The sequence below is a fragment of the Ixodes scapularis genome, unplaced genomic scaffold (genome assembly GCF_016920785.2).
Source record: "Ixodes scapularis isolate PalLabHiFi unplaced genomic scaffold, ASM1692078v2 PGA_scaffold42__2_contigs__length_573088, whole genome shotgun sequence".
NCBI classification, from domain to species: domain Eukaryota; kingdom Metazoa; phylum Arthropoda; class Arachnida; order Ixodida; family Ixodidae; genus Ixodes; species Ixodes scapularis.
The window spans coordinates 236,580-262,904 of NW_024609871.1; the positions used below are offsets into that span (position 1 = coordinate 236,580).

The following is a 26,325-nucleotide window of genomic DNA, read 5'->3' on the forward strand; positions in this document are numbered from 1 at the left end:
TCCACGCATACTTCGGCAAACCTCACTCATGAGGGCCCTCACTCACCCTCATCTTCACGGGTGAGGTGAGGGTGAGTGAGTTTCTGACCCAGGAAAATTCATGAGTGTGAGGGTGAGTGAGGGCCGTGAGGGCTCTGAGGACCGTGAGTGCGTGAGGGCCGTGAGGGTGGTGAGTGCGTGAGGGCCGTGAGGGCGGTGAGTGGAGTGAGGGCCATGAGTGTGAGAGGGGTGTGAGGGCGGTGAGTGCGTGAGGGGTGTGAGGGCGGTGAGTGCGTGAGGGCGGTGAGGGGAGTGAGGACCATGAGTGTGTGAGGGCGGTGAGTGCGTGAGGGGTGTGAGGGCCATGAGTGCGTGAGGGGCGTGAGGGCGGTGAGTGGCATTAGTGCGTGAGGGGTATGAGGGCCCAGAGGGCGGTGAGTGCATGAGTGGTGCGAGGGCCATGAGTGCGTGAGGGTGGTGAGTGCGTGAGGCCCCATTCAGACGGAGCAACTTTTTCAGCAATTTTGGTGTTGATGGCGGGTTGTTCTCTAGCTTTTCCCAGATCGACACGAATTGCTGAGATCGGGTCCGGCTCGAAATAAGCAAGCAGTTCGGAGCAATTCGAAGTATTCGAGCAATTCGAAGCGACTGCATCCAGTCAGGGACGTGATATTTTCGCGTGATACCTCGTGCCGGTGACGATGACAACGAAAGATTGGTACTGGTTTGAAATTGATCGTTTTTCGAAATAAACTGTTTCAGAAAGGTGCGTTAGTATTCTCAACGAGATTTAAATGCATAAAAACACGTTTATTGCGCGTAATTGTGTGTCTAAATAGTGCAAGAAAAATAAAATTTCATGATGATGATGGCAAATTGCAGCAATTGGTTGCTGCGTGTGAACGCGGGCGGCCCGTGTTGCTGGTGTTGCGACTCAAGTTTCTGGGCGAAATTGCCCCACCCGAAGCTGGCCTAAGTGGCGTGAGGGTCATGAGTGCGTGAGGGGTGTGAGGGCCGTGAGTGCGTGAGGGGTGTGAGGTCCATGAGTCCGTGAGGGGCGTGAGGGCGGTGAGTGGAGTGAGGGCCATGAGTGGTGTGAGGGGTGTGAGGGCGGTGAGTGTGTGAGGGCTGGGAGGGCGATGAGTGCGTGAGGGGCGTGAGGGCCTATGAGTGAATGAGGGGCGTGAGGTCGGTGAGGGTTGTGAGGGCGGTGAGTGCGTGAGGGGCGTAAGGGCCATGAGTGCGTGAGGGGCGTGAGGGCTATGAGTGCGTGAGGGCCGTGAGGTTCAGTGAGGGTGAGTGAAGGGTTGAAGGTGAGTGGGACTGTGAGGATGAGGGTGAGTGAGGGGCTGAAGTTAAGTGTAGCTGTGAGGGCGAGGGTGAGTGAGGGGCTTAGGTGAGTGTGGCTGTGAGGGTGAGGGTGAGTGAGGGCGACCTAAAATGCCTACCTCTGGTTCCACGTGCCGCCGCTTCATGAAGAAAAAGTGGCGCTGTAGCCACGATACCGGTAAGATAGTGGTACATTTCTGCTCGAAGGGGCACGGCGTGAAGAGTCTCAAGCACTGTAGTCTCAAGTGTTGTGCGCGAGCGCGCGGGGCACGAGAGCGCCTCGCACTATACGCGTGCTCATGCAGGACACACTCTACGGGTCGTGCCACTGTGTGCCGCCCGATGGCACCAGGTGCCGGGTACCTGTAAGTACCGGTAAAACCCCTCTATCCTGGGAAAAGTGGCGCCATTCATTGTTGTGGAAATGCTCGAGACACGTGCCGCGCGCCACTTCTGGGAAGAACAGGGCGTCTGAAATCTAACTCAGTGCTACACTATATCAGTGCCCGATCAGTGCTGCGCTGTGCCGCCATGATCTTCCCAAGGGCTGCACGTTCCACGTGCCTCATGCATCGAGGCGCCTTGCGCTACTTTTGAAACATGAAGGGGCTTTAGGTACCGGTGCGCCAACGGCGTCATGAACAAGTGGCATGCTGTCGATTTTGTTTGGCGCACCTCCTCGTGTAGCCACCAAAACTGAGGTAATTAACAACGTTGCTCGACCTGAACCGTTTTTTGTAAACGTCCAGTTCTCTGAGTGACCGCTGCGGAAGAAATGGCGGCGTTGAGATCGTGATAAGTTCGGTTTTTGAGGACGGATCGAAGCCACTTTTTCAAAGCTGGCTCTATGGTTGTTTCCCACCTGAGTTGTTCAAGTCATGTTGAAAGAAGCCGGCAGGCATAATGGAACTTTTATAGAGGGACTGCTCCAGCACACCGTCTTAACTACGTAAATATAAACGTTGTAAATAACTTTAAGATCCATGCTCTCTAAGATAATTAATAAAATGACAATAAAATATGGCAGTATGCTGCTAATGAACAGCCGCATTTTTTTTTTCTTTTTCTTTTTTCTACGAGGTGCCGACGACGATGATGCCGAAGATTGCGTAAATTGCAGCAGTTTCGCCCCGAGCACCCTGAACCATCACAAGTCCGACTCCTTGTCCGAGGCCAAGCTAAAGCTCTGCAAGCAATGATACCAAGCCAGATGAGTTCTAGAAGTAAGGAATGCACATTTACTTATAATACAACGAATCGTTTCTCAAACTATCGGAGCAAACAATGGCGATGAATGAGCAATGTCAACTGGTTCACATAGCGTAGGAATAATACGAATTCATGCAGAGGTCGGACAGCCGTGGTTCCACAGCCAGACAGATAGCAGTAGACCTGTGGGGCAGCCGAAAAATGACGACCGGGACTCGGTCAGTAGAGGCGAAACATAGTATACTGATCACGACCTGCTGCAATCATGACCTTCTGACAGAAGAATGTGCCAACGCGCCTTGTAGTACAGCCCGCGGCCGCTGCGTTTCGTCCCGCCATGACTTCGCGGCGTTACACAAAGGTCGTTTTGTTTCCTAAGGTATCCGCATATCGATCGAAGGCGCACAAGGCGCAGCGGCGTTATCTGGTCGAGACTGAAGTGACTGGATCGTGATAAAGTGGCGCCAAGCTCCACATATGGTCGCCATCTTGGCCCATTAAACGAGCAATTTCTCGTTGACCTCTTCATTCTTGATGAACCGATCTAAATTCGCTCGTGACGGGTAGCTTTATAGATACGTTTCTTGTATACCGAGATTTTGCTATCCACACACCGGCAAAATAAGCGTAGAACTTCGTACCATCACCACATGCGGCGTCGGTGCTTGGGGGCTTCGAAATATGATATTCCTCTTTTGAAATATGCAAGAAGAACAATATAACTGAAAGATATTCGCGGTGATGGGCATGATTCGTAAGTTGATTGCATACACAGTGCCAAATAAGGTTCTATTGGCGAGGAACACCTTCAGTATGATGATGTTCCATGGTGATTTTGGGGTAACTGGATTAGAGCTCGAAGCTTCGAAGATTTAAAGGGGCCGAAATTGCGATTGCCATAGCAACGGAGACCTATTATTAGCCAATCGGCTTAGTCGTCTGTATGTTAGTATTTGTTTGTGTTCGGCTGGCTGGGAGGAAACGCATTGGCGCTACCTGTCTAGGATCCAGTGACTTTAGTCGTGGCCCGCTCTCCTCCCGGGCCTTGGGCATCTCGTCACCCTCGTCAGTCAGTGAGCGCATGACATACTCGAATCGTCACTGGAGGCGCCGGCTGGCAGCACGGTGGCTGATCTTGAGTGATCCGAGAACACGCCTTATTTCGATGATGACACAAGACCAGTCGGAGCTTAGAAACGCCCTTGTGTTTCCGTGCCATGGAAGGGTGGATGTTTGGGTTTCTTGGTTGTTCATTTCATAAAATTTGTGCGTGAGCAGCAAAGATCAGGACGTTCATGTCGTTTTTTCTCATCGTTCTCGTTTTTGCTGCACACGCACAGCTTTTATGAAGTGCCTGATGAACTCTCTTTATTGATCCTATCAAACGTGAAAGTCATGCGTCCTGCTCCTGTACCACTACGTGCAACTGCTAAGCAACTGCAGCCTTTTGGCGCCACGCTACGGTAGGTGTTCCCAAGAAATAGACATCACCAGCCGCGCGCTAGACAGGCAGGCTGTGAACCAAGTTTGGGTCGTAAAAAAGCCTTTGCTGAGCACCCCTAACGGCAAAGCGAGGCACTTCAACGGCGATAGCGTCTCCCATAGGGAGCCATTCTGCGAGAACATCAGGATTACAGTAGGTCGTGAGACTGATAGTGCCTGACCAGTCGCCGATCGCCAGCTATCACCACAAGGGTGCGCCGGTTTCGGACAGAAAACGTGAACGACATGGTTAAGCCTCTCTCGTGTATTCTTACATTTTTGTTTCTAGTTTGGGCATTTGTCGTGGGTCTAGGGTGACCATAATCGACAGCGTAGAAAACAGGACGGAGGGACGGGGGGGGGGCTTTAGAAAAAGCAAGCTCTCATACTATTCAGTTGACTGAACAGATGTATCTTTTTCTGAAGTTTTTTTGTTTATTTCAGTACACAAGTACGTTTCTTTTTAATTTTTGAAACAAAGCCGAAGCGTGCCAAATATATAATTTGGAAAAGTGACCCGAAAAAAAACGTCTGTGCCAACAGAACGTATGGACAGGCGGAACCACAATAATAGCTCTAAAATCACTCTATGGGAGGTTACATTCTTATGTTACCTTTGTTTCTATAAATGTATTTTGTAATTTTTTTAGATTTCATTTACTCTCGAGGCACTTATTTTGCAAGTATGCAAGCACATTCCGACAAGAAACGGGACGTGATGCTTCATTCAGAAAGAATGACGGGACGGCAGAAATGTATTTCTAAGGCGGGACTGTCTCGTCCAAAACGGATACGTCTGGTCACCCTATGTAGGTTGTACTCATACTTTGTCACATACGAAAGGCTGATCTTTATGGAGCGAATTATGCGACGAATAACTGACCGACTTCGCCCGACTGCAAGCTCGCCTTACGCGCGACGAGCAGCCACTGTGCTGATGCCACGCGCAGAGCAAACGCCGCCGGGCAAAGTTCGTTGATCTTTCTCAGCAGATTCGCCCCATGGAGTCCAGCTTTTGGTGTACAGCGTTGGAAAAGTTGCTGGCACGAGTGATCTCGCCGATCATTTGCGCGCGTTCTCGCGCAAACGAAACAACAGGTGAAGCCACCTGCTCGCGCCTATCCTTCGTCTTTTGCGCTGTTTTAGAGCGCAGCTCTTAGGCGCCCGTTTCCGGTTTGAGCGGCGTCGGCGTCGCCGTCGCCGTCGACGTAACCAAGGTCACCCCAAGGTCACGTGACCCCTCTCAAGGTCACCCCAAGGTCACGTGACCTTCGACGTCACGTGACCCCCGAGGTCACGTGACCCCTTTCAAGGTCACCCCAAGGTCACGTGACCCCTAGGCCACGTGACCCCCCAAGGTCACGTGATCCCCAAGGTCACGTGACCCCCAGATCACGTGACCCCCAAGGTCTCGTGACCCACATGGTCACGTGATCCCTCCCAAGGTCACGTGACCCCCAAGGTCTCGTGACCCCCCGTGGTCACGTGACCCCCCGAGATCACGTGGCCCCCAGGTCACGTGGCCCCCCTCCCCGAGGTCACGTGACCCCCTCGCCCCGAGGTCAGGTGACCCCCCCGGAGCATATTAAAGAATGAGGGGAGGAGGAGAACGAGGAGGAGGAGGAGGAGGGGTCTACCCTCCCCTCAGTACCCTTCCCTCCTCCTCCTCAAGAGCTGCGCTCCAATTTGGCGTTAAAGGGAGTTGTAAACGGCTTTCACTTTTTTTTTTATCCCGAGGTATGTCGTACCAACTAGCCCAAGCCTCAACTTTGAGAAAAGATGAAACGACAAGGTCGTTTAGAGCCGGGTCGAAACGGGAAGGTTGAAATGGGCATGGGGCGAAACGGGGATCACCCGTTTTAATCACAGTCATCCGAAAACATGATGGAAGAGCACGACTAGCGGAACGATCGACATAATCCCTACGCCAGGCGCTGAGGGCCGAGAATCTGCCGTCCAAGCGGTAACACTCTGTCTGAGAAAAACAGAATTGGAGCGGCACATTCTATTCTTACATATTTCTGCATGATCATAATCGAAACGTCACGTGCATCCTATTTTCAACCATGAAGGGTTACTACATTTAACTCTTACGCGCTTACTAGAACCACACATCTATGATGCGCTAGGACATGCATGTTTGCAAACTCCTTTTTTGTACGAACAATTGCACAGTGGAATCGGCTGTCTGAAGAGCAAGTGTGCTGTTTCAATGAAGACGTGTTCTTTTCATCCTTGTAACCCCCCCCCCCCCTGCTGTAACGCCCTCGGGCACTGCGGGGTAATCATTGAATAAAGAATAAAGAATAAAATACTGTTTCTCGATACCACCGCTAGGGGATTTTTTTCGGCTTCAGGTTGACGAAGAGAGCATTTCTAGCACTCTTACTGTGCCTAGTGTACGCCCTGGCTCTGCCCGCGCCTCCCATTGACCAAACTCTCTCTATACACGGCTCTAATAGAGGTTCCCGCATCCTGAGATAAAGTTCCTACCTTACGTTTGCAAAGAGCGGAGATCACAATGGTGTGGAATACAAGTTGCAGAAGCACCATGGAGCTGAGGCTGCAGCCAGTGCCACAACCACGAGAGCTCGAGGTCGCTGCTTTGAAGCGTTATTCCGCAGAACGATCGAGCGCTCTCGCTAGAAATGCATGTCTCAAAGCCTGGAGTGCGGGCTAGCTCGCGTTTGTACCTTTGGCTGCAGTCTCAGCTTGTGAGTGTTCTCCGCCAAGTCACATGCAGGACTAAGTAACTCCATGAGAGAACCATTCTGCCGCGAACTTGCGCTGCTTCTTAAGGGGTATTCACACGAGGGAGAAATATCGGGGATTTCTGCACGGCACGTGCATCCCGCGACGAAAACGTCAGGCTTCGCGATGTGCAGAAACCTCGCGTTTTCGTCTCGTGATGCGCGCGTGCCGCGGAGAAATCCGCGGGATTTCTCCCTCGTGTGAATACCTCTGGTATTGGGGTATTCACACGAAGGAGAAATCCACCCCTTTCCTCCGCGGAGCGCGCATCACGTGAGACATACGTCATCCCTTTTTGACGCCTCGCGGCGCCATTCTCCTCCGTGGCGGAGGCGCGGAGGCTTCGTTCCATCAGCACGAAAGCTTAGCAGGTGCACGCGACGGAGCCGGGGACGGAGTTTCCCGGGTTCTTGACGTCACGCCATCCGTCCACGGAGTTCTCCTTCGTGTGGATACCCCATACCCACACGAAGCAGACCTCCGCGGACGGATTTTGTGACGTCAGCAAGCCAGGAAACTTCGTCCTTGGCTCCGCCGCCCACCTGCGGAGCTTTCGTGCTGACAGCACGATGCATCCGCGCCACCGCCACAGAGGGGAACGGCGCCGCGAGGCCTCAAAAAGGGATGACGTATGTCTCACGTGATGGGCCCTCCGCAGAGGAAAGGGGCGGATTTCTCCTTCGTGTGGATACCCCATTAAGGGGTATTCACACGAGGGAGAAATCCCGGCGATTTTTCCTCGGCACGCGCATCCCGCGACGAAAACGTCAGGTTTTGCGATGTGCAAAAGCCTCGCGTTTTCGTCTCGTGATGCGCGCGTGCCGGGGAGAAATCTCCGAGATTTCTCCCTCGTGGGAATACCTTTTTAAGGGGTATCCACACGAAGGAGAACTCCGCGGACGGATGTCGTGACGTCAACAACGCGGGAAACTCCGTCCCCGGCTCCGCCGCGTGCACTTGCGGAGCTTTCGTGCTGTCAGCACAAAGCCTCCGCGCCTCCGCCACGGAGGAGAACGCGCCGCGAGGCGTCAAAAAGGGGTGACGTATGTCTTACGTGATGCGCGCTCCGCGGAGGAAAGTGGCGGATTTCTCCTTCGTGTAGATACCCCTTCCACACGAAGGGGAAATCCGCCCCTTTCCTCCGCGGAGCGCGCATCACGTGAGACATAAGTCATCCCTTTTTGACGCCTCGCTGGCCTCGCGCCGCCGTTCCGATCCGTGGCGGAGGCGCGGAGGCTTCGTGCTGTCAGCACGAAAGCTCCGCAAGTGCACGCGGCGGAGCCGGGGACGGAGTTTCCCGGGTTGTTGACGTCACGACATCCGTCCCGGGAGTTCTCCTTCGTGTGGATACCCCTTTAGGAACGCATAACGTGTCGGCATTCCAACAGAGCTTCACAGACCGCCACCAGACGCAATTTTGAAATCTCTTCATTCGATTTATAATTAGTTTTCTTGACTTCTCTGACTGCAACCGAGAAACACTAGTCCAGGCTAGTGCTTCTGGTCGGTCGGCACAACGTGGGGCACATAAAAGAAAAAAATGAAAGTGCAAACATTCCGTTTCCGTATTTTTTAATAGGGAGTATTCGCTGGCGGCCATATATGTGTGCGCGGCTGCTAAGCGCGTGCTGGCGACGAGCTTCCACAGTTCTTTTGGCAACGTGCGTTCCATACCATTAAGATTGCCGGTCTTAGCAGCCTATTAGTGTAAGCTCGTTCTGAGTACGCGTTCTGATCAACGCACTCAAGTAATGCGTCCAATGAATTCCTTCCATGTGCTGTTAAAGGGGCCATGAAACGAATTTTGGGTTGGGATGAATGATTTTAAATTGGGACTTTACTAATCGCATATCGTTTAGTTGGCCAAAAGAAAGAGGCTAGAAAGTCAAAAGCCAGCTTTTCGGTACGAACATTCGAAAATATAGCGGACTATTTTGTACCTTCTTGCCTTCGAAAGCTCTCCGCCTTTTCACTATGATACATCCGAGGTTCCAAAAGCGCTTCACCGGCGCCAAACTGACGTCAGCAGAGCCCAGCTCACGCATTGGACACGAGAACTGCGTCACTCGGACGTATGCGCTCGTCAACAACCAATCCGTCGACGAATATTTGGATTCGCGTTCGGAATATTCGGAATGACAAGTTCTATGGTGCGCATAAAAAGCACGGTGGAAGCTAGGAGTCATCGCACCGGTGCCGAAGGAATGTCACGACCACGTGATTTCACAATTCGCATTTGAGTTGAGGATTAAAGCTAAGGAGGAAGAAGTAGGAAAATCGTTTCATGGCCCCTTTAAGCCGGCAATGTTGATGGGCGGATTACGTCAGCACACGTTCAGCAGCCTCAGACTCAGCTATGGCCACCCAGTGGATGAATATTTCCTATACACCAGCTCATGGTTACAAACAAACCGGTGTGCCCCTAGCGGGACGCCACCGGTGCCGCGCATGCGTGATGAAGCCGGGAAAAGAAGGGCCACATGCCGCATCAGCAAACCATTGGAATGGGATGTTGTTGGCGTCGGTGTGAGCCTCCGGGCTATTTTTTGCGTTGGAATTGCTGATTCTACGTCTTATTAGCATCGTTTGCCACTTTAGTGGCCTGAGCGAAATTAACGAGCTTCGTTACGCCGTAAAACTTCGTGTGAACAATGTGACATTCTACGATTCAATCCGTGTGAACACCGCAGAACGGAGAAGCTTGATTCACATGATGCAATTCTGCTGGCTATTTTCAGTCGCGACGTCGCTTGGGCTGCGAAAGGGTGGACGGTAGCTGCGATGCTCTTCGTAGATACTGAAAATCCTAAACAAAATCGAACCATGTGAATCGGGCATAACAAGTGTCTGATGGCCATTGGTAACAACGATCTGCATCTTTTTGGATCTACTGCTTACACCGAGCCTATCTTACCCCAAACAACCTTCAAACTTACAAGTCGTTTGAGGCCTGCACTTTTTATCGCAACGCTTGATCTACTGGCCGCTGTTGTTTGGACGAGCAGACGACAGTTCGAACGAGTTTGAAAGAGCAGACGACTGTTTGAACGATCAGATGACCGTTTAAACGTAAAGATGCACTGAGCTTGGTCCGCGGGTGGTCTGGAAAACTTGACGATTGTACCGCGTTGATGTTGGAACGAAGAAAATAAATCTGACGATCACAAGCATCCGCGAACTCAAACGAAAGTGGTTCACGCACAAGCAATTGCGGTTCGACGGTGTCTCGTTTCCCTTTTCTCGGAACCTATTTACGTGCTCGGACCGACCGATTAGGCAGAAAACGCATTAAAAGTGATCTTCACACCTTTCCCGGCTCTTTTAGTACAACCCTAGTCACGTCATTTTGACTAAAAAGGCAGGTTTTAGTTTGGTTTCTTCAAAAACAACAAAGAATGCCCGTCCCGCATGGTGACTTCCGGCAACGGCCCCTGACCGGAAGTGCGCCCGACGCGCCACCACCGCGACGTGACGTAACAGATTTGAGTTAGACTATGACGAGGGAATAGACTGGCAGACTGACACACTACCTTATGGCATGCTGGCACGCGGCGGCATTTAGGAGGTGACCCTGGAACTATATTTTACTAGAGCGAAGGCTTCGCAGCATTTGAGAGATCAATTATACCCGCTATCTGTGAAAAATTATCATTTATTTATTTAAAATACTCTGAAGGCCATTGGGATTACAAAGAAGAGTGGGGGTTAGTTGCAGTAGTACACTTTGTAGCTCAATCTGAGCAGTATAGATTATTTATGGCAGTTCTAAATAAGTAGCCAGGAACAATTGTTGCGATACCTGCTTGAAGGTGGTTCCAATCCACTGAAGTTTTCGGAATGAATGACTCTCGGAGTGCATTAGTGTAACATCTTAGAATGTCTATTTTATACATATGATCAATGCGTGACGAAATGTAAGACGAATGATTCAGCAGTCCATTGCGGAATAATGAGTTCGTATGGTATATCTTATGAAAGAGTCATAAGCGAGCTATTTGGTGACGTAAACTGAGCTTAGATAACGATAGGCTAGTTTTCATGGAGCTCACGCTTGCGGTGCGATGAAAGTTATTAAGAATAAAACGAGAAGAATGATTCTGAACTGATTCCAGGGCGTTAGTTAGTTTGGAATGACCGGCGTCCAAGATAGAAGAAGCATATTTTAATTTAGAGCGTACAAGCGTTTTGTACAGGGTTAGTTTCAGAGATGAAGGGGCAAGTGAAAAGTTCGTTTTAGATAACCCAGCATTCAATTAGTGTTATTAACAACATACTCAACATGCATTTGCCTGGAAATATCTGAGGTTGTATACACACCTAAGTATTTATAAGAAGAGACAGAAAGTAAGGGGTCATTTTCGAGGAAATAAAAAGGAACATTACATTTACGCGATACTCTCATGGCCTTGCATTTAGTCATGTTAAGTTCCATCCCCATTATTCACATCATTTTGAAACATGGTTAATGTCAGCTTGTAAATTCAGAACATCCGGGGCGTTAGTAACTTCTCTGTAAATAACACAATCATCAGCGAATAAACTAGTTGAAGAAGATATCGAATTCGGCAAATCGTTAATATATAGCAGGGGTGGCCAATTCGCGGCTCGCGAGCCGCATGCGGCTCTTCGCTGGTTCAAGTGTGGCTCGCAGATCCCTCGCAAGGGGACCCCCCCCCCCCCCCCCCCCCCCGCAGGGGGCACCTGTGAAAGCAGGTGTTTGGAGAGTGGCGTCTCCACGTACCCCGAGCCCCGCAGGGGGCGCCTGCACCTTAGGTGCTTGCTTGGTGAGTAGCGTCACCACGGACCCCAGCCACGTGGGCCACCATACCCGCACGCAGGGGGCACCTACTTTAGTAGGTGCTTGGTGAGTGGCGTCACTACGAACCCCGAGCCATGTGGGTTCGCCCACCCACGTCTGGCTGTTCGTGGCGTACCCGTGTCCGGGGAAAAAGGGACCCTGGTGGTTGAGCGAAGCCCGGGGTATGTTTGGACCCTTCGGGGCCCCCCGGGCGAGGCAATACACTGCTTCGGCCCCTGCTTCTCGTAGACGGGTGTCCTGGCTTGGCCCGACCAGGATAATTCAGTCAGTCGCCTTTCTCCACCTCTCCTTTCTATACCTTTCTTTTTCTTCTCCTCTTCCTTCTTATTTCACCTTCTTTGGCGGCAAGGGCTAACCTTGGGTGGTGAGAGATACCCTCGTCCAGATCCACACTTGGTTATAGTTTCCCGGCAGCACTGTTAGCGTAACGTTTCCAGCCAAGCCCTTCTTGTTATGGTGCGTTACCTAACCCCTTGTTGGGCTCGGTGGTGGGCGGTGCACCGCGGATTCTGAACACTTGTTGCCCTCCTATGGCGCCCCACCCCTCCAAACCCCGTTCACGGCAAGCCTCTAAAAGGCGTTGTCTTGAACCCAAGACCATTGAAAAAGAATCTAAGGAAGACTTTACAAAGTTTTTTTGTCATTCATTCGCTGGATGAATAGAAACCAGCTGCGAAGCTCTCACCCTTTGTTGTAGCTAAAGTTCTCGAGCACCTTGTAGGGTTCTCCTATAAGGCTAAGATGCTCCACTGTGGAGACCTCCTTGTGGAGGTAGAAACAAAAAAACAAAGTGAAGCACTCTCTAAGATGACCAACATTGTTCACTTGAAAGTGTCGGTGAGCCCTCACCGTACACTTAACACCATTCGTGGTGTCCTCTCTGAGGATGACTTCCTTCATACCAGTGAGGAGGAACTTCTTGAGGGCCTCGAAAGCTCTGGTCTCGTCGCCGTCAAACGAATAATGTTTAAAAAGAATGGTGAAGAAATTCCCTCGAAGCATGTTATTTTGACTTTCGAGAGACACACTCTACCAGAGACAATTAAAGCAGGGTACCTTAATTGCCGCATCCGCCCTTATGTCCCCAACCCACAGCGGTGCTTCCGTTGTCAGCGTTTTGGCCACGGATCACGCAGCTGTCGCGGAAGGGAGACATGTGCAAAGTGTGGAAGTCAAGGCCACGTCTCCGACATTTGTGAGGCCGTGGCTCATGCGCTAATTGCGGTGGACCACAAACCGCTTACTACCGCAGCTGTCCTTTCTTTCAGCAAGAAAAAGATATTCATGCCCTTAAAGTCAAAGAAAATATCACATACATAGAAGCAAAAAAGCGTTTTTCCTTTTTGTCGAAGGGTAGTTATGCTGAGGCGGTGCGCAGGGGCCCTGTACCGCGCTCGGAGTCAAGGGCCACCCAGGTCTCTCCCGAGATCTTCGAGGCCGACCTCAGGGCCCCAGCTCCCCGACAGGGGCAGCAGCAGCTTCCCCCAGTCCCTGGTGGTAGCACGCTTGCTGCCCCTCCATCCAAGGACAGGCCGGCAGCAGCCGCGCCTGTCCCCTCTCCTAGGTCCCCTCCTAGGGAGGAGCGAGCTTCTCGCTCCTGCTCGCTGGAGAGCGTCCCCCTACCGAAGGAGCAGCATGGTACCCATGTAGCTCCTCTGAAAGGAGGTGTCAAGACAAGCTTGGGTGACTGCTCGCCCAGCTCGTCCGCCACTCCTCCATCCGGTCGTGGCCGGGGTTTTCCCCCGCGCGTGCCAGGCCGGACCAGCTCTGTCATGCTCCATCCATCGGACACTTCCCAGGGCATGGTGATACCAACTGATGCTGACAGTCAGTCTACTGCTGGGTCCGACCAGGACAATATGGAGTGGGAAGCGCCCTCCAGTAAACATAAAAAAGAATAAGAAGCCTGTAGTCCCGCCCAAATGATGATCGCAATGTCTTCCACCTAGTTTGTGTTGACTCTACAATCTTACTCATTTTATTAGGTTAATTTTTTCAGTAGCTTATTTACATACCTTTTATAGATGACTAAGTTACATTTTATGCAATGGAACTGTCGCGTTATTTTAAGAAATATTGATGATGTCAATCATTTCATGAATGAGCTTGGACCCATCGCTCTTGCTTTGCAAGAAACCCATCTTCACTCTAATTCTTTTAACATTTTAAGGCGCCATCAGGTTTTCAGGAAAGACCGTCCCGGTTTCACTCCTTCTGGTGGCGTTGCAGTAGTTGTGTAGAGTGGAATCGCTTGCTCTCAAGTTCCACTCCGCACACCTCTGGAGGCTGTTGCAGTGCGTCTCCTCGTGGACCACCTCGTAACGCGTGTTTCTTTATACTTGCCACCAAATATTCCTTTGAATCTTCAAGAGCTGCAGGGACTTGTAGGACAGCTTCCTCAACCGTTTTTAATTTTGGGTGATTTTAACGCTTATCATCCCATGTGGGGTAGTACCCGTCAAGACTCCCGGGGTGGTGTTATTGAACGTCTTTTATTGTCTTCTGGGCTGTGTCTTTTTAACGGGAAAGAACCAACTTTTTTTAGTGCGGCACACAACTCATTCACATCTATTGATCTTTCTATCGCTTCACCTTCATTACTTCCTTGCTTTTCATGCAAGGTTCTCCATAACCCTTTTGGAAGTGATCATTATCCCATTGTTTTAGAAAGTACTGTTTCATTGCCTAATCTTTTAAAGCGTACCCCTAGGTGGAAATTAGACAAGGCTGACTGGGCACTTTTTAATCTTCACTGCCCTTTAGGTCCTTCGATTATTTCTTCTATGTCACCCGAGAACGCTACACTTCATGTTACTGAGCAGATACTAAGGGCTGCTCAGCGCTCTATTCCTCAAACGTCTGGCAATGTGCCAAAAAAATGTAAACCTTGGTGGAACAAGGAGTGTGCCACAACCCTGGCAGATCAAGACTAGGCCTGGGAAAGATTTCGTAGATATCCCACTTCGCACAACCATGTGGAGTTCAAGCGCCGAAAAGCCAAGGCTCGTTGGACTAGGAAGCGGGCAAAACGGAAGTCTTGGATGAAGTACCTCTCTTCTCTAACTAGTTTTGTCCCTGCCAAAGAGGCCTGGGACAGATATAGGAAAGTAAATGGGGATTATAGGTGCTTTGCCATCCCAACGTTTAATGCTCCTTGTTCGTCATTAAAAGACAGAGCTAACATCCTCGGAGAACATTTTTATAATTCATCCAGCTGAGCCAACTACAGTGCTAACTTCGCACAGTTTAAAGCCCGTGCGGAGCAACAAAAGCTAGTCGTAACTGGAGGAAAGGCAGCCTCTTATAATCGGCCTTTTACGCGATAAAAACTTGAGATTGCCCTTAATGTAAAAAAGCTATCTGCTCCTGGGCCCGATGGGCTTCACCATGAAATGCTTCGTAACCTGTCCACGGAAGCCCTTGAAAACCTTTTTCTTTTTTTTAATTCCTTATGGGAAAAGGCTTGTTTTCCTCAGACTTGGAGGCATGCACCTATTATTCCCCTTCTAAAACCTAATAAAGATCCTCCACAGCCATCAAGTTACCGCCCAATCGCACTGACGAGCTGCCTCGGAAAAACGTTTGAAAGGCTGATAAACAGGCGACTGGTTTATGTATTGGAGCAACAGAGGGCCTTTGATAACAACCAGTGTGGATTCCGCCGAGGTCGTTCTACTCTCGATCACTTGGTACGCTTGGAAACTGTGATACGTGTGGCATTTGTAAACCGGCAGCACTGTGTCGCAGTTTTTTTCAATTTGGAGAAGGCATATGATACAGCGTGGAGACATGGGATTCTTCAAGACCTGTATACATGTAATATCCGTGGCCGTATGCTGCAATGCATAAGGGAATATCTAACAAACAGGACTTTTCAAGTTCGTCTTGGCTCCAACCTATCTGACTCCTACGTGCAAGAAAATGGAGTCCCTCAAGGAGGAGTCTTGAGCGTGACTTTATTTGTGCTAAAAATGAATTCAATTGCGCGAGTGCTACCTCCTTTTGTTTCATATTCCCTTTACGCTGATGATATACAGATCTCGTCTTCCTTTTGTAACCTTTCCAGCTGTGAGCGCCAATTGCAGATAGCCATAAACAAACTTTCCAAGTGGGCTGACGAGAATGGGTTTCGGTTCTCTGCATCCAAAACAGTCTGTGTGCCCTTTTCTTTGCGTCGTGGGCTGTCATTGGACCCATCACTGGAACTAAATGGAAACCCTGTACCTGTCAGGAAAGAGCACAGATTTCTTGGTGTGATATTTGATAAAAAGCTTAGTTTTATTTCACACCTGAAAGCTTTAAAAACTAAATGTCTTCAGTCTATGAATCTTTTGAAAGTTCTATCTCACAAGTCATGGGGTTCTGACAGAAAATGTATTCTACGGTTGTACAATGCCCTTGTAAGATCTGGTCTTGACTATGGTGCGGTAGTATATGGATCGGCCCGGCCATCTGCCCTCAGGATGTTGGACCCAGTTCACCACCTGGGGTTGAGACTAGCAACGGGTGCTTTCCGAACGTCCCCTGTCTCCAGTTTATATGCAGAAGCCAATGAGCTATCGCTGAACAAACGACGTACCTATCTTAGCCTAACGTATGCTTTTAAGATTCTGGCTGACCCTCAACACCCTACTTATTCTTCCCCTACAAGGTTGAGGTTTTCCCGTCTCTTTAACAAGCCAAGCATTGTGACACCATTAAGCTCCCGCATTAAAGAACTTTGCACTTCACTGCATCCTTCATTGGACCAGGTCGGCCTTATTCGAAATGTCGACGACCGTATTCCACCCTGGAAGACACTACCAGTTGCCTGTGACTGGTCGCTCACAAAATTTAACAAACATGGCATTTCCCATGCTGTAATACTGCAAGAGTTTTGTGAAGTACAAATCAAGTATGATGGTTATCTTCATGTTTACACAGATGGCGCCAAGACTTCATCTTTCGTTAGCTGCGCTATGTATTCAGAACGCTTCTCTAAAGTTAAGCGACTTAATTCGTTTGCCAGCATTTTTACTGCAGAACTCTATGCAGTATCAATGGCAATAGACTACATTCTATATAAGAAAATAACTAGGGCTGTTCTTTTTGTTGATTCTCAAAGTGTGATTGTTGCAGTTTGCTCTGTTAAAGACACTAAAAACATGCTTGTACAACAAATTCAGAGTAAACTCAACGCTGCTGTACATGATGGTCAAAGCATAACATTTTGTTGGGTACCTAGTCACGTTGGCATAGGGGGCAATGAGAAGGCCGACAGTCTTGCAGAGTCTGTGGGAAACCTTGTCCAATCGTCTTTCTGTTTACCATATCAGGATATAAAGCCTTTAGTAAAGTCATCACTTTTTCGTTGTTGGCAGTTGGAATGGGACAGGGAGTGCGAAAACAAGCTTCACGTTACAAAGCCTGTTCTTGGAGCCTGGGAAAGCTCTTCATGCAAGAGTCGTCTTTATGAAACCTTACTGTGCCGTCTGAGAATTGGGCATTCTTTTATCACTCATAAGTATTTACTTTGGGGGGAAGATCCTCCTATTTGTGATCAGTGTGGTGATACTCTTACAATCTTACATATATTATGGTCCTGTCCCGCTCTGGAGCCCAAGCATCGTGTTTATTTTCCCAAGTTGTTTCGACAACAGATCCCCCTGCTGGGGGAGAATCCCATAGTCCCTTTTAGCAGGGTAACAGACTTTTTTACTAGCATTGGCATTTTATACCAAATATAGCTTTACCAAATCCTAGGTTGCACTTTGTTAAAACTCTCACCAAAGCATGCTAATTGTTACTATCGTTTGGCGCAGATGGCCTCGTAGCTCTTGCGCCATTAAACCCCCCAAAATCAATCAACCCCCCCTTCCCTTTCACCCTTTCCATGTCTCCCAAGGATTTCAGAATAAAGACCAGCTCGCGGTTCGGCAGCCTTGTCCCCATACGTAGAGTCGAACCGCTTTTCACTCGTATGTTTCCACAGATCCTGTTTCTTTCATTGTTCGAGGGAGTTTGCCGGACCCTAGGGGGAAAGGCATCAAGGACAGGGACTGTCAAACCATGCATGCACTTTGGCTTGGGGTCAAGGACATGTTCAGTCTCGCGGCCTTTGTCACTCGCCGGTGATACTTGTCCCCTTTAGATAATGGGTGTTCCCTATCGATTCTTGCTGAAAGTCGCGGAAGCCCGAGTTGACGTCATTCATAGCCCACCGCCGCCCGCCCGCCCCCCCCCCCCCCCCCCCCCCGCGGCTCTTACAAGTTTCTTGGTTATGTTTGCGGCTCATAGGCCGGGTCAGCCTGGCCACCCCTGATATATAGGGTGGTTCAAGTCACCGGGCTCGTTCTAAAATGGACCGTAAAAATCGACGCCTGCACGTAGCCATCTAAACTTTTCATCAATGGTGTATTTCACAGGTCGGTTTCTTTTTTGTAAAATTACAAAGCGTAGTTTTCTTTTAGTAAAAAATAGGACCAAGAAACTTGCCAAGGTCTACGGCGGGCTGTCAGCCAGACGACCAAGTCCAGTAGCGGGGTGTGCTTGGCGTTCCTATTGATAGATTGCGTCGGGAGCAGCGTCTGAAGGTGCAGCCGACCACCGAAAGATAGCAGACGACACGCAGACAAAATCCGTTGGCAGCAGAAGCGCCGCCGTTATGCAGACGCGTTTTTTTTTACTTTAAGTTTTGCTTTTATTGTTTGAATTAATTTTTTTAACCGAAGGGACATTTCAAAAATATTATATTCATTTTAATAAAACACGGTGGTCGCGAGCCGTCGCGATAAGTAGGTAGCGCCATCTATCAATACGAATGCCAAACACACCCCGCTACTGGACACCAGTCGTATGCGTTGCTGCCCGCCGTGGACCCTGGCACGTTTGTTGGCCTTATTATTTACAGAAAGAGAGCTACGCTTTGTAACTTTACAAGAAAAAACCGACCTGTGAATTACACCTTTGAGGAAAAGTTTAGATTGCTACGTGGAGGCGTCAATTTTTACGGTTCCTTTTAGATCGAGCCTGGTGACTTGGACCACCCTATAAATAAGGAACAATAGCGGACCTAATACGAAACCTTGTAGTGTTCCAGAATCGACGGAGGCGAGTGGTGATGCTTCATCGTTAGCGGTTACAAACCTTAGAACGACTAAGAGAAAACTTGTTATCCAGGACAAAACATTTGCGTCAATGTTAAGACTGTTAAGCTTTAATAGCAGCAGCTTGTGTGAAACTTTATCGAATGCTTTGGAAAAGTCGAAAAAATGCAGTCAATTTGGGACCCTCGGTCATGCGCTAGGTGCAAATCATGAGTGAATGACAAAAGTTGCGTTTCGCAAGAGAAGGATTTACGAAAGCCATGCTGGGCGGTGCTGAAGAAAAAGTTAGATTCTAAAAATTGAACTAGTTGTGAGTAGATAATATGTTATAGTATCTTGCATGAAATGCTAGTAAGCGAAATTGGTCGATAGTTATCCGGGCAATATTTATCACCTCCTCTGTGGAGTGGCACCACCTTCCCTATCTTCCAATCCGCAGGCAACTCTCTAATTGAAAGCGACTCGGAAAAAAATTGAGATAACGTCAAAGAGCAATACATTTTTGTGTTGTTTGGGAACTTTAAGTTAATGCTGTCAGTGGCCAGCAGAGGAAGAAAGTTTGAAATTATCGATTATTCTAACAATACCAATCGGATCGACAAGAACAGGCCCCGTTGGCAAAATATCACTCGCGTCAAATCTACTAGTAGACGTGTTAATAACAGTTTGAAATGACTCAATAAGAACATCATTCGAAACTCGAGCACATTCATCGCTAGAAATGATATCTCCGTTCGCGGCCTTGAGTGAAATTACGAATTTTTCTTTTTTACTAACAACATTCCAAAACTGCTTTGGGTTGGTGGCTAACATACACGGTAGCTGAACGTTAAAATACTCGTATTTCGCATCTTGAATAGCATTTTCGTAAACTGCATTTGCGTTGTGATAAGACTCCCATCGGTTACAGGTACTGGAAGATTTAGCGGCACGAAACGATATCTTTTTCATGTTTGATAGCCTTCTCAGTGATAAGTTATACCACGGTGATTGAGGGTGAGACGTTACAGAGCGCAGTGGATTGTACTTGTCGGTGAGGACGGCGACCTGACCCTTAAAAATATTCCAGTTCTGCTCAACGGAACGCTCAGAGCAGTTGACAAAATAGTAATCTAGGAACTAAATCAGGGCATCGTTTACAGCGTCGAAATTAGCTTTTCGGTAGTCTCGATTAATTTTTATCTTTTTTCTACTATTACACTTTGGTATGCTTAGAGAGACAAGTAACGCGCAGTGGTCACTTAGTCCTGGTAAATGAGATATTAGGGATACAAGGTAAGGTGTGGAGATTAGAACAAGGTCCAGAACATTTGCTGACGTGGCTGCAATTCTTGTGGGTTCTGTAACTAGCTGCGATAAGTTGAAATCGGAACACATGTTCAAGAAATCAAAACACTCTAACGAAAATGGATCAGGAGACGGGCTCTCGTGCGACCAACACATGTTTGAGTAATTAAAATCACCTAGGAGAAATATTGGACTGTTTGGAAACCTTGTTACGACCATATTGATAGCATCATGAATCTCGTTTACAAAACTTAAGGTACACTTCGGCGGACGATAGCAAACAAAAATAATATATATATATACAAGTCAAAGATGCGTACTGTCGGAGTTACTAATTCGAAGCTAATTACGACGTTTCGAGCGGGGACCGCTCTTCATCTTCACCCCTGATGAAGAGCGGTCCCCGCTCGAAACGTCGTAATAAACTTCGAATTAGTAACTCCGACAGTACGCATCTTTGACTTATTAACTTTTCCCAGTCCATTGTTTTTATATTTACCTTACTTTACCTATATATATATATATATATATATATATATTATAATTCACCTCAAAACAAACGCAAAGAAACTCAATATTTACAATATTTATTTATTTATTTATTTATTTATTTATTTCACATACTGTCAGTCCCGAGTCGAGACTCTTACAGGAGTGGAAAAGAAGAACAATTCAACAATGGTACACATGGTTCAAAAGCACACCCGTTCACTCCCATGCAGATCATGCCAATATGCCTAAATATCTAAAAACACGCTTAATGAAGAAAAGAACTTTTCCGCATCTTGACATGCCACCATACTTTCCGGCAGGGAATTCCACTCGCGTATTGTGCGTGGAAAAAAAGAATTTTTAAAACATTCCTTGTTATATCTGTATTCTTGTATATCTCGACTAAGTTTGTTTCTTGTAATTCTAGATTGGTGAGGCGTAATATAAGATGCTTTGTCAATAAAAACAAGGTCATTGAGAATCATAAAGATAAGTTTTAAACGCTTGGTTTTACTCCTACTGCTAAGCGATGGAAGGCCGGCTTGCGAACAAAGCTGGGTAGGGGATTTAAGTCGGCGATAACTAGAAAATATAAAGCGCACTGCAACCCGCTGGACTCTTTCCAGTTCCCGCTCAAGATACATCACGTGAGGATCCCACACTTCTAACGCATACTCAAGTAAAGGCCTGATCAGTGTTTTGTACGTCGTTAACGCCAAGTTCACACAATAGGAAAAAATATAGTCAGCTACTGCAATTAGTACACATCCTCCAGATCTAAACTGCCTATCGGAAAGATACACGTTAAACCGATTTTGACAATCGAATATTTCACTGTTCCGCATTGTAGCGGAAAGCCACGTCTCAGTGAGTACCACAACGTCAGCAGATTGATAACATTGCCAGAACATTTTCAAGGCGGAGGGGGAGAATTGGACGTTGGCCAGCTGAACGCTATACCTGGCTGAGATTGTCATTTATTAGGTAAAGGAGACAACCCTCCTTCAGTGTGCTGAGGAGATGTAAGGTGCGGCCATGTTTGGTTCTCTTAGTTATGTTTGTTTGTTGCTTTTGCCCCTGAATCTTTGTAGCGTACATGCTCATATTTAAGGTTTATTGATCTCTCTTCACACAAGAAGAGAAGGAGGAGGGAAAAAACCTACAAAACTGCTTGCTCCGCTTTCCGATGTGATTTATGTCCTAAAGTTTACAGTGGCAATACATTTGTTTTTATCAACTGATCACCATGAGAGGTTTTAGTCGTCTGTATGCTAGTTTCTGTTTGTGTCCGTCTAGCAGGCAGGGAAGGCAATGACGCTACTCTCCCAGGGAATGGGTACTTTAGGGGGCGACGACTCGGCGACGTCTTCGTGCGATTAAGCTTGGTGGTCGGGCGTGTCGTATACGGAATAAATCCTAACTGTTTCGATCGGTAAAAAAAAAAAAAATTCTTTCGAAGCTATAAAGATTTGCCGGTACCGCGAACCAGAGTTGTGAAGTAGAGGTCCGACGCCGGTGGTCCACCTGGACCACGGGCGTCGGACCTCTACTTCACAACCCGGCCCCAAGCAATTGGGGGCCCCACGCTATTTCTCGAATTTCACGATGGGGGCGCGAGCCAACCCAAAACCTGAAACGGAGTTTGGGTTCTGCGCATGCGCAGTGCTGAGCCCCTATTTTTTTGGGGCCCCAAAACTTTGGGACCCCCTATTATAAAACTCTCTATAACTGTCATGCTGCATCAGCTACAGGATGGGCTGAAAGCAAGCTACACCTACCAGCGTCGTGCCTGTGACCGGAGAATGGCCCGTCGAGTTCGCAGATAATTCCATTGGCGCACATGATAGCCTGGTATTTCAGGGCGTGCATTCTCTTGTGACAAGAGAAAAAATCTTCTGATTCAGAGACGGTCGGCAAATGGGTCTTGCTGTGCCGTTCCAACTGGTATTACCCTCCCTATTATTTGAACCACAAGCCACAATAAAGTGTCGTTTCAGCGCAAATGTTTTGTGTTTTAATAATTTTTCACTGTTAAGAAGTTTGTTCGTTGTCCACAATGGCGCTGCTTGCGAAAAAGGCGAGCGTGACGCGTTGCGTCGTCACAAACCCTATTCTATAAGCACGCTGCGTGAGGTGTCGTTGCGTTGGGCACCCTAAAGCGTTGGGTTCCCCAATGCGTTGGGACCCCTGTTCTAAAACTCTCTATTATTTTTATACCCGTTATCTGATAGGTCCCAAAGAACGGGGCGCTTCTCAACCTCGTCAATGAGCATTTCATTGAATGTAAGTTTGTCAACCATCGCACGCGCAATCGGCAAACAAAAAGAACGCAGTCAAACCTCCAAAACCAGAAGCGGTTTTCTGTGCGGAATCATGTGATGGTTCGAGCGACCCTCATTGGGCGAGAGCCGCTTCGATGCCCCGCGCGCGCGTCTTGTTCTGGGTTCGGCCAGAAACCAACGCTCCCGCGAAAACGCGTGCCCGCGCGCAGGAAATGACGTCAGTCTGACGCCGACGCGCCTGAATCGCGAGCAAAAACGTGCCATGCGGTCTGCGCTTAATTCGGCGTTACGGGGAGTTGTAAACGGCTTTCATTTTTTTTTTCTTTTTTCTTCTTGCAGTTTCTTAGAAAAGCCTAATCTTTAATATTGAGTTTGGGCCTCCGATGACCCACGCCTTTGATACAAATTCTATTCGCGCCGTTGTAAATTTGTCTTTCGTTGTAAATTCATTTTATGACATACTTTTCCCATTCAGGCTGTTTAATAGCTTTTGGCATGGCATATGCATCGGCATTTTCTTTATAGCCCCCGATTTGTCTGAAAATTCGCTAAACTCAGAAAGAAACATTTCTGAAATGGTAACCCAAATGTTGGGCCAAAATAAAAAAAATTGGCGAAGTTCATGCATTTACAATTGGGGTCCTCACCGTGTTTTTGAACGTGAAAGTCTCTACTGGCAACATTGAAAAAGTCACGTCAGGATAATTCTTTGGACTCTGTTGCCAACTGATTACGTGAATTTTCATAGTGTCCAATGAACGCTTCGGAAGCTTGCGCCAGCAGCCGCGCAGAAGTACGAAACCAACGCTCGGCACACTCCCTTTATTGAGTACCCGCTCGACCTGCAAACTTGCCTTCCCGTGACGCGATGAAACTGAAAAGCGCGGGTATATCGATATGTTGGTTTTGGAATCATTTTCACTCGCTGATTTTGCAATACTTTGAATTTCACGATACTGAATAGGATTTCGGAAAGGGTAAAGGCCGCTGAATCCGAAAACATAGTATGTTAGGGTAGGTAAAAGAAATCGCTGGGCAGATGCTCCACTTGCGGAAGCTCCCTCATATCCTTTTGCGTGTTCGGGTGTCTGTGAGGTCAGGCACGGGGAAAAGAACAGCTGCAACAAAGGACATGGTCGGCTGCCTCGTGCGGTCTATGCCATGAGCACGATCCAGAGGAAAATGCGGGCTCCCTAATATCCTGGATGCTAGAAAGAAACTTTCAAAAACGTCCGGACGCGACCGAAAATATACACGGTCGCCAAAGTTGCCGTTCACTGTTACATGTCACGTGCAGAAGTGTTTGAAGTAACGTGCTACATTAACGACTTAAGGGGTAACGCGTAACGTTTTTCACTAACACAATAACGTACCTCTTAGATTTCTAAATGACTAACAAGGTATTTTCTATACCATTCTACGCTATCACTCATCGAATCACGTTGCTTTTTACTTCTGTTTACTATTTAGTTTTGTTTTAGCTGAAAAACATGTGAGCTCGAGTTCTGTAAACTGTGCTAAAAAAATATTTTCTTTGCCGCGGCATCATTTGTCCAAAAAACAAACGAAACAATGTTCGAAAATCTAGATCAAAATATAAGAAACACTATAAAATCACGCTCTAAAAGGTCAGTTGGTCTGGAAGTCCGTAATCGTAACTTATGGGTGCCGAATAATTATGAGATATAAAGCTCAGCACAAGTGACGTTCGTTAGTTATTGGAAGTCATTGTAACTGCACAGAGTTACATTTAGAGGACGGTAATAAATCTCAGCAACGCGTAACTCTATGACACCTATCGATTAACCTCATTTCGTTACTTAGTTTGGATAACGCGCACAACACACTGACGTGTAGCATGCCCGTTTTAATTTCTTCCAGCTTCGTTGGAATCTCGAATGGCCCGGGAGTACCGGTGTCCGCCCGGCCTCGAGTACCTGACCTGCATCGACCAAGTGCTGATTCACCAACAAGTGCACCTTTTGGAAGGTCTGCGTAGAACACACGAAACAAAAATTGCCGCCGAATTCACTGTGCAGATTGCCGTTGAAATGTGATGGCAATACTCATAATCTCGTACTGCAAAAACGTTAAAATAGAGGCGTAAAAATAAAGTATAGCTATCAACCAATCAATCAACAATTTATTGTTTTTTCACAAGAAAGGTGCACCCGCTGGGACAAAAGGAGGAAACAAGTGCAGTTTGGCGATGCCCTAGCTTCAAGGTGGCGGTTAGCATTCGGCATCAGTTAAGCGTGCAGCAATACTCAGCAATACACAGCAATACGAGCAACTATTTTGCCACGCGTTCAGCTAGCCAAGCAGGCAGCGCAGCCGTGGCCTAACGGTTATCGTGCCTGTCTCCCACGCGAAGTGCCAGGGTTCGATTCCTGGGAGCGACGCGTCTTTTGTTTATCCTTGCAATTTAGTGTTCTAGTAAATTCGAGAATCCTGTTGGCCTGTTCGAGGTGCGAGAAGAAGCCAAGGCGTGTACATAAAGGGCTCCGCATGGCGATCCTCAGTTCAGTTTCACCCCAGTTCGACTTTGCGGTTACGCCGACTTCGACGTTCGCGACGCTCTGCTGTCATCTTCCGTTTTCTTTTTTCTTTTCTTCTTTTTTTGGGTTGGGGGCACGCGTCGCTCCCAGGAATTGAACAGTGGCACTTCGCGTGGGAGACAGGCTCGATAACCGTTAGGCCACGGCCGCGCTGCCTACTTGGCTAGCTGCGCAACATATGTACACAGAGGCATACTTTCAGCTCAGAGCACAATACAAAGCAAAAATTAACAAAATATTGAACATTCTTGTTACTTAGTGCGCCAATGACAATGCACGCCTGAAAAACGATGGCAGATAACTGACATTCGCAGGGTAGAAAGAATATGCATTAATAATTCAAATGTAAAATGTGAGTAAAATGTCCCCTATGATGTAACGTGTTTTGTAGGTAGGGTAGAGTGTACCTGATGGAACCTAGCCCATAGTTCGTTCGGGGGTGGCTGTATACCGCTGTTCACTTAAACGCGTGCGATACATGTTTGTATGCCTAAGTAAGTTGGATATATTCGAGAATACTGCTACGTTCACTCTTTATTGCAACATTATATGAAGCTAGGAGGCGGAAGTTGTACATGTTCGTTATCCGAACAATCTTAAATCGCGTGAAAAGCGGATCTGTGTGAAAAAAATACCACACATTCGCGACCACTCTTAAAGCGATACTACAACGAAATTTCGGCGCTCATTTTTTGGTCTATATGTGTTCAAAAGAGCAGTATCACATGGAACGTACCAATATCTTGTTAAAAAAGTCTCGAAAAGGAATTTTAAAACGAATTAAACGATTAGCAAAGAGCACCTGGTGGATGTCGCTAACGCCTCGTTCGTAATGCTCGTCTAGGAACCTTAACAGCTAGTGACGGAGGTTGTCTCGTCTCCGGCCACGACGAGAGAAGGGGGGAAGGAGGAACTCCCCTCTTCCCGAGAATCCCTTTTGTGTGTCGTAGAAGTCGCTATTGTCCCCCTAGAAGATTATAGAAGATTAACCCGTCACTCAAAATTCGTACAAAAGCAGCCGCTTCGGTGGCTGGAACGACTAGGCCATCCTC

General features: G+C 48.0%; 1 protein-coding gene across 1 annotated transcript in view; it reads left to right on the top strand.

The window, feature by feature from the left end:
* Nucleotides 1–2,452: 2,452 nt before the first annotated feature.
* The window catches only part of LOC121837470 (phospholipid scramblase 1-like), a 30,671-nt gene continuing 6,798 nt past the window's right edge, over nt 2,453–26,325 (top strand). Inside the window, exons 1-2 of the mRNA XM_042293072.1 lie at nt 2,453–2,531; nt 24,597–24,704. Of these exons, the coding sequence (XP_042149006.1) occupies nt 2,504–2,531; nt 24,597–24,704 (136 nt within the window). The 5' untranslated portion in view covers nt 2,453–2,503. The remainder of the gene's footprint in view (nt 2,532–24,596; nt 24,705–26,325) is intronic.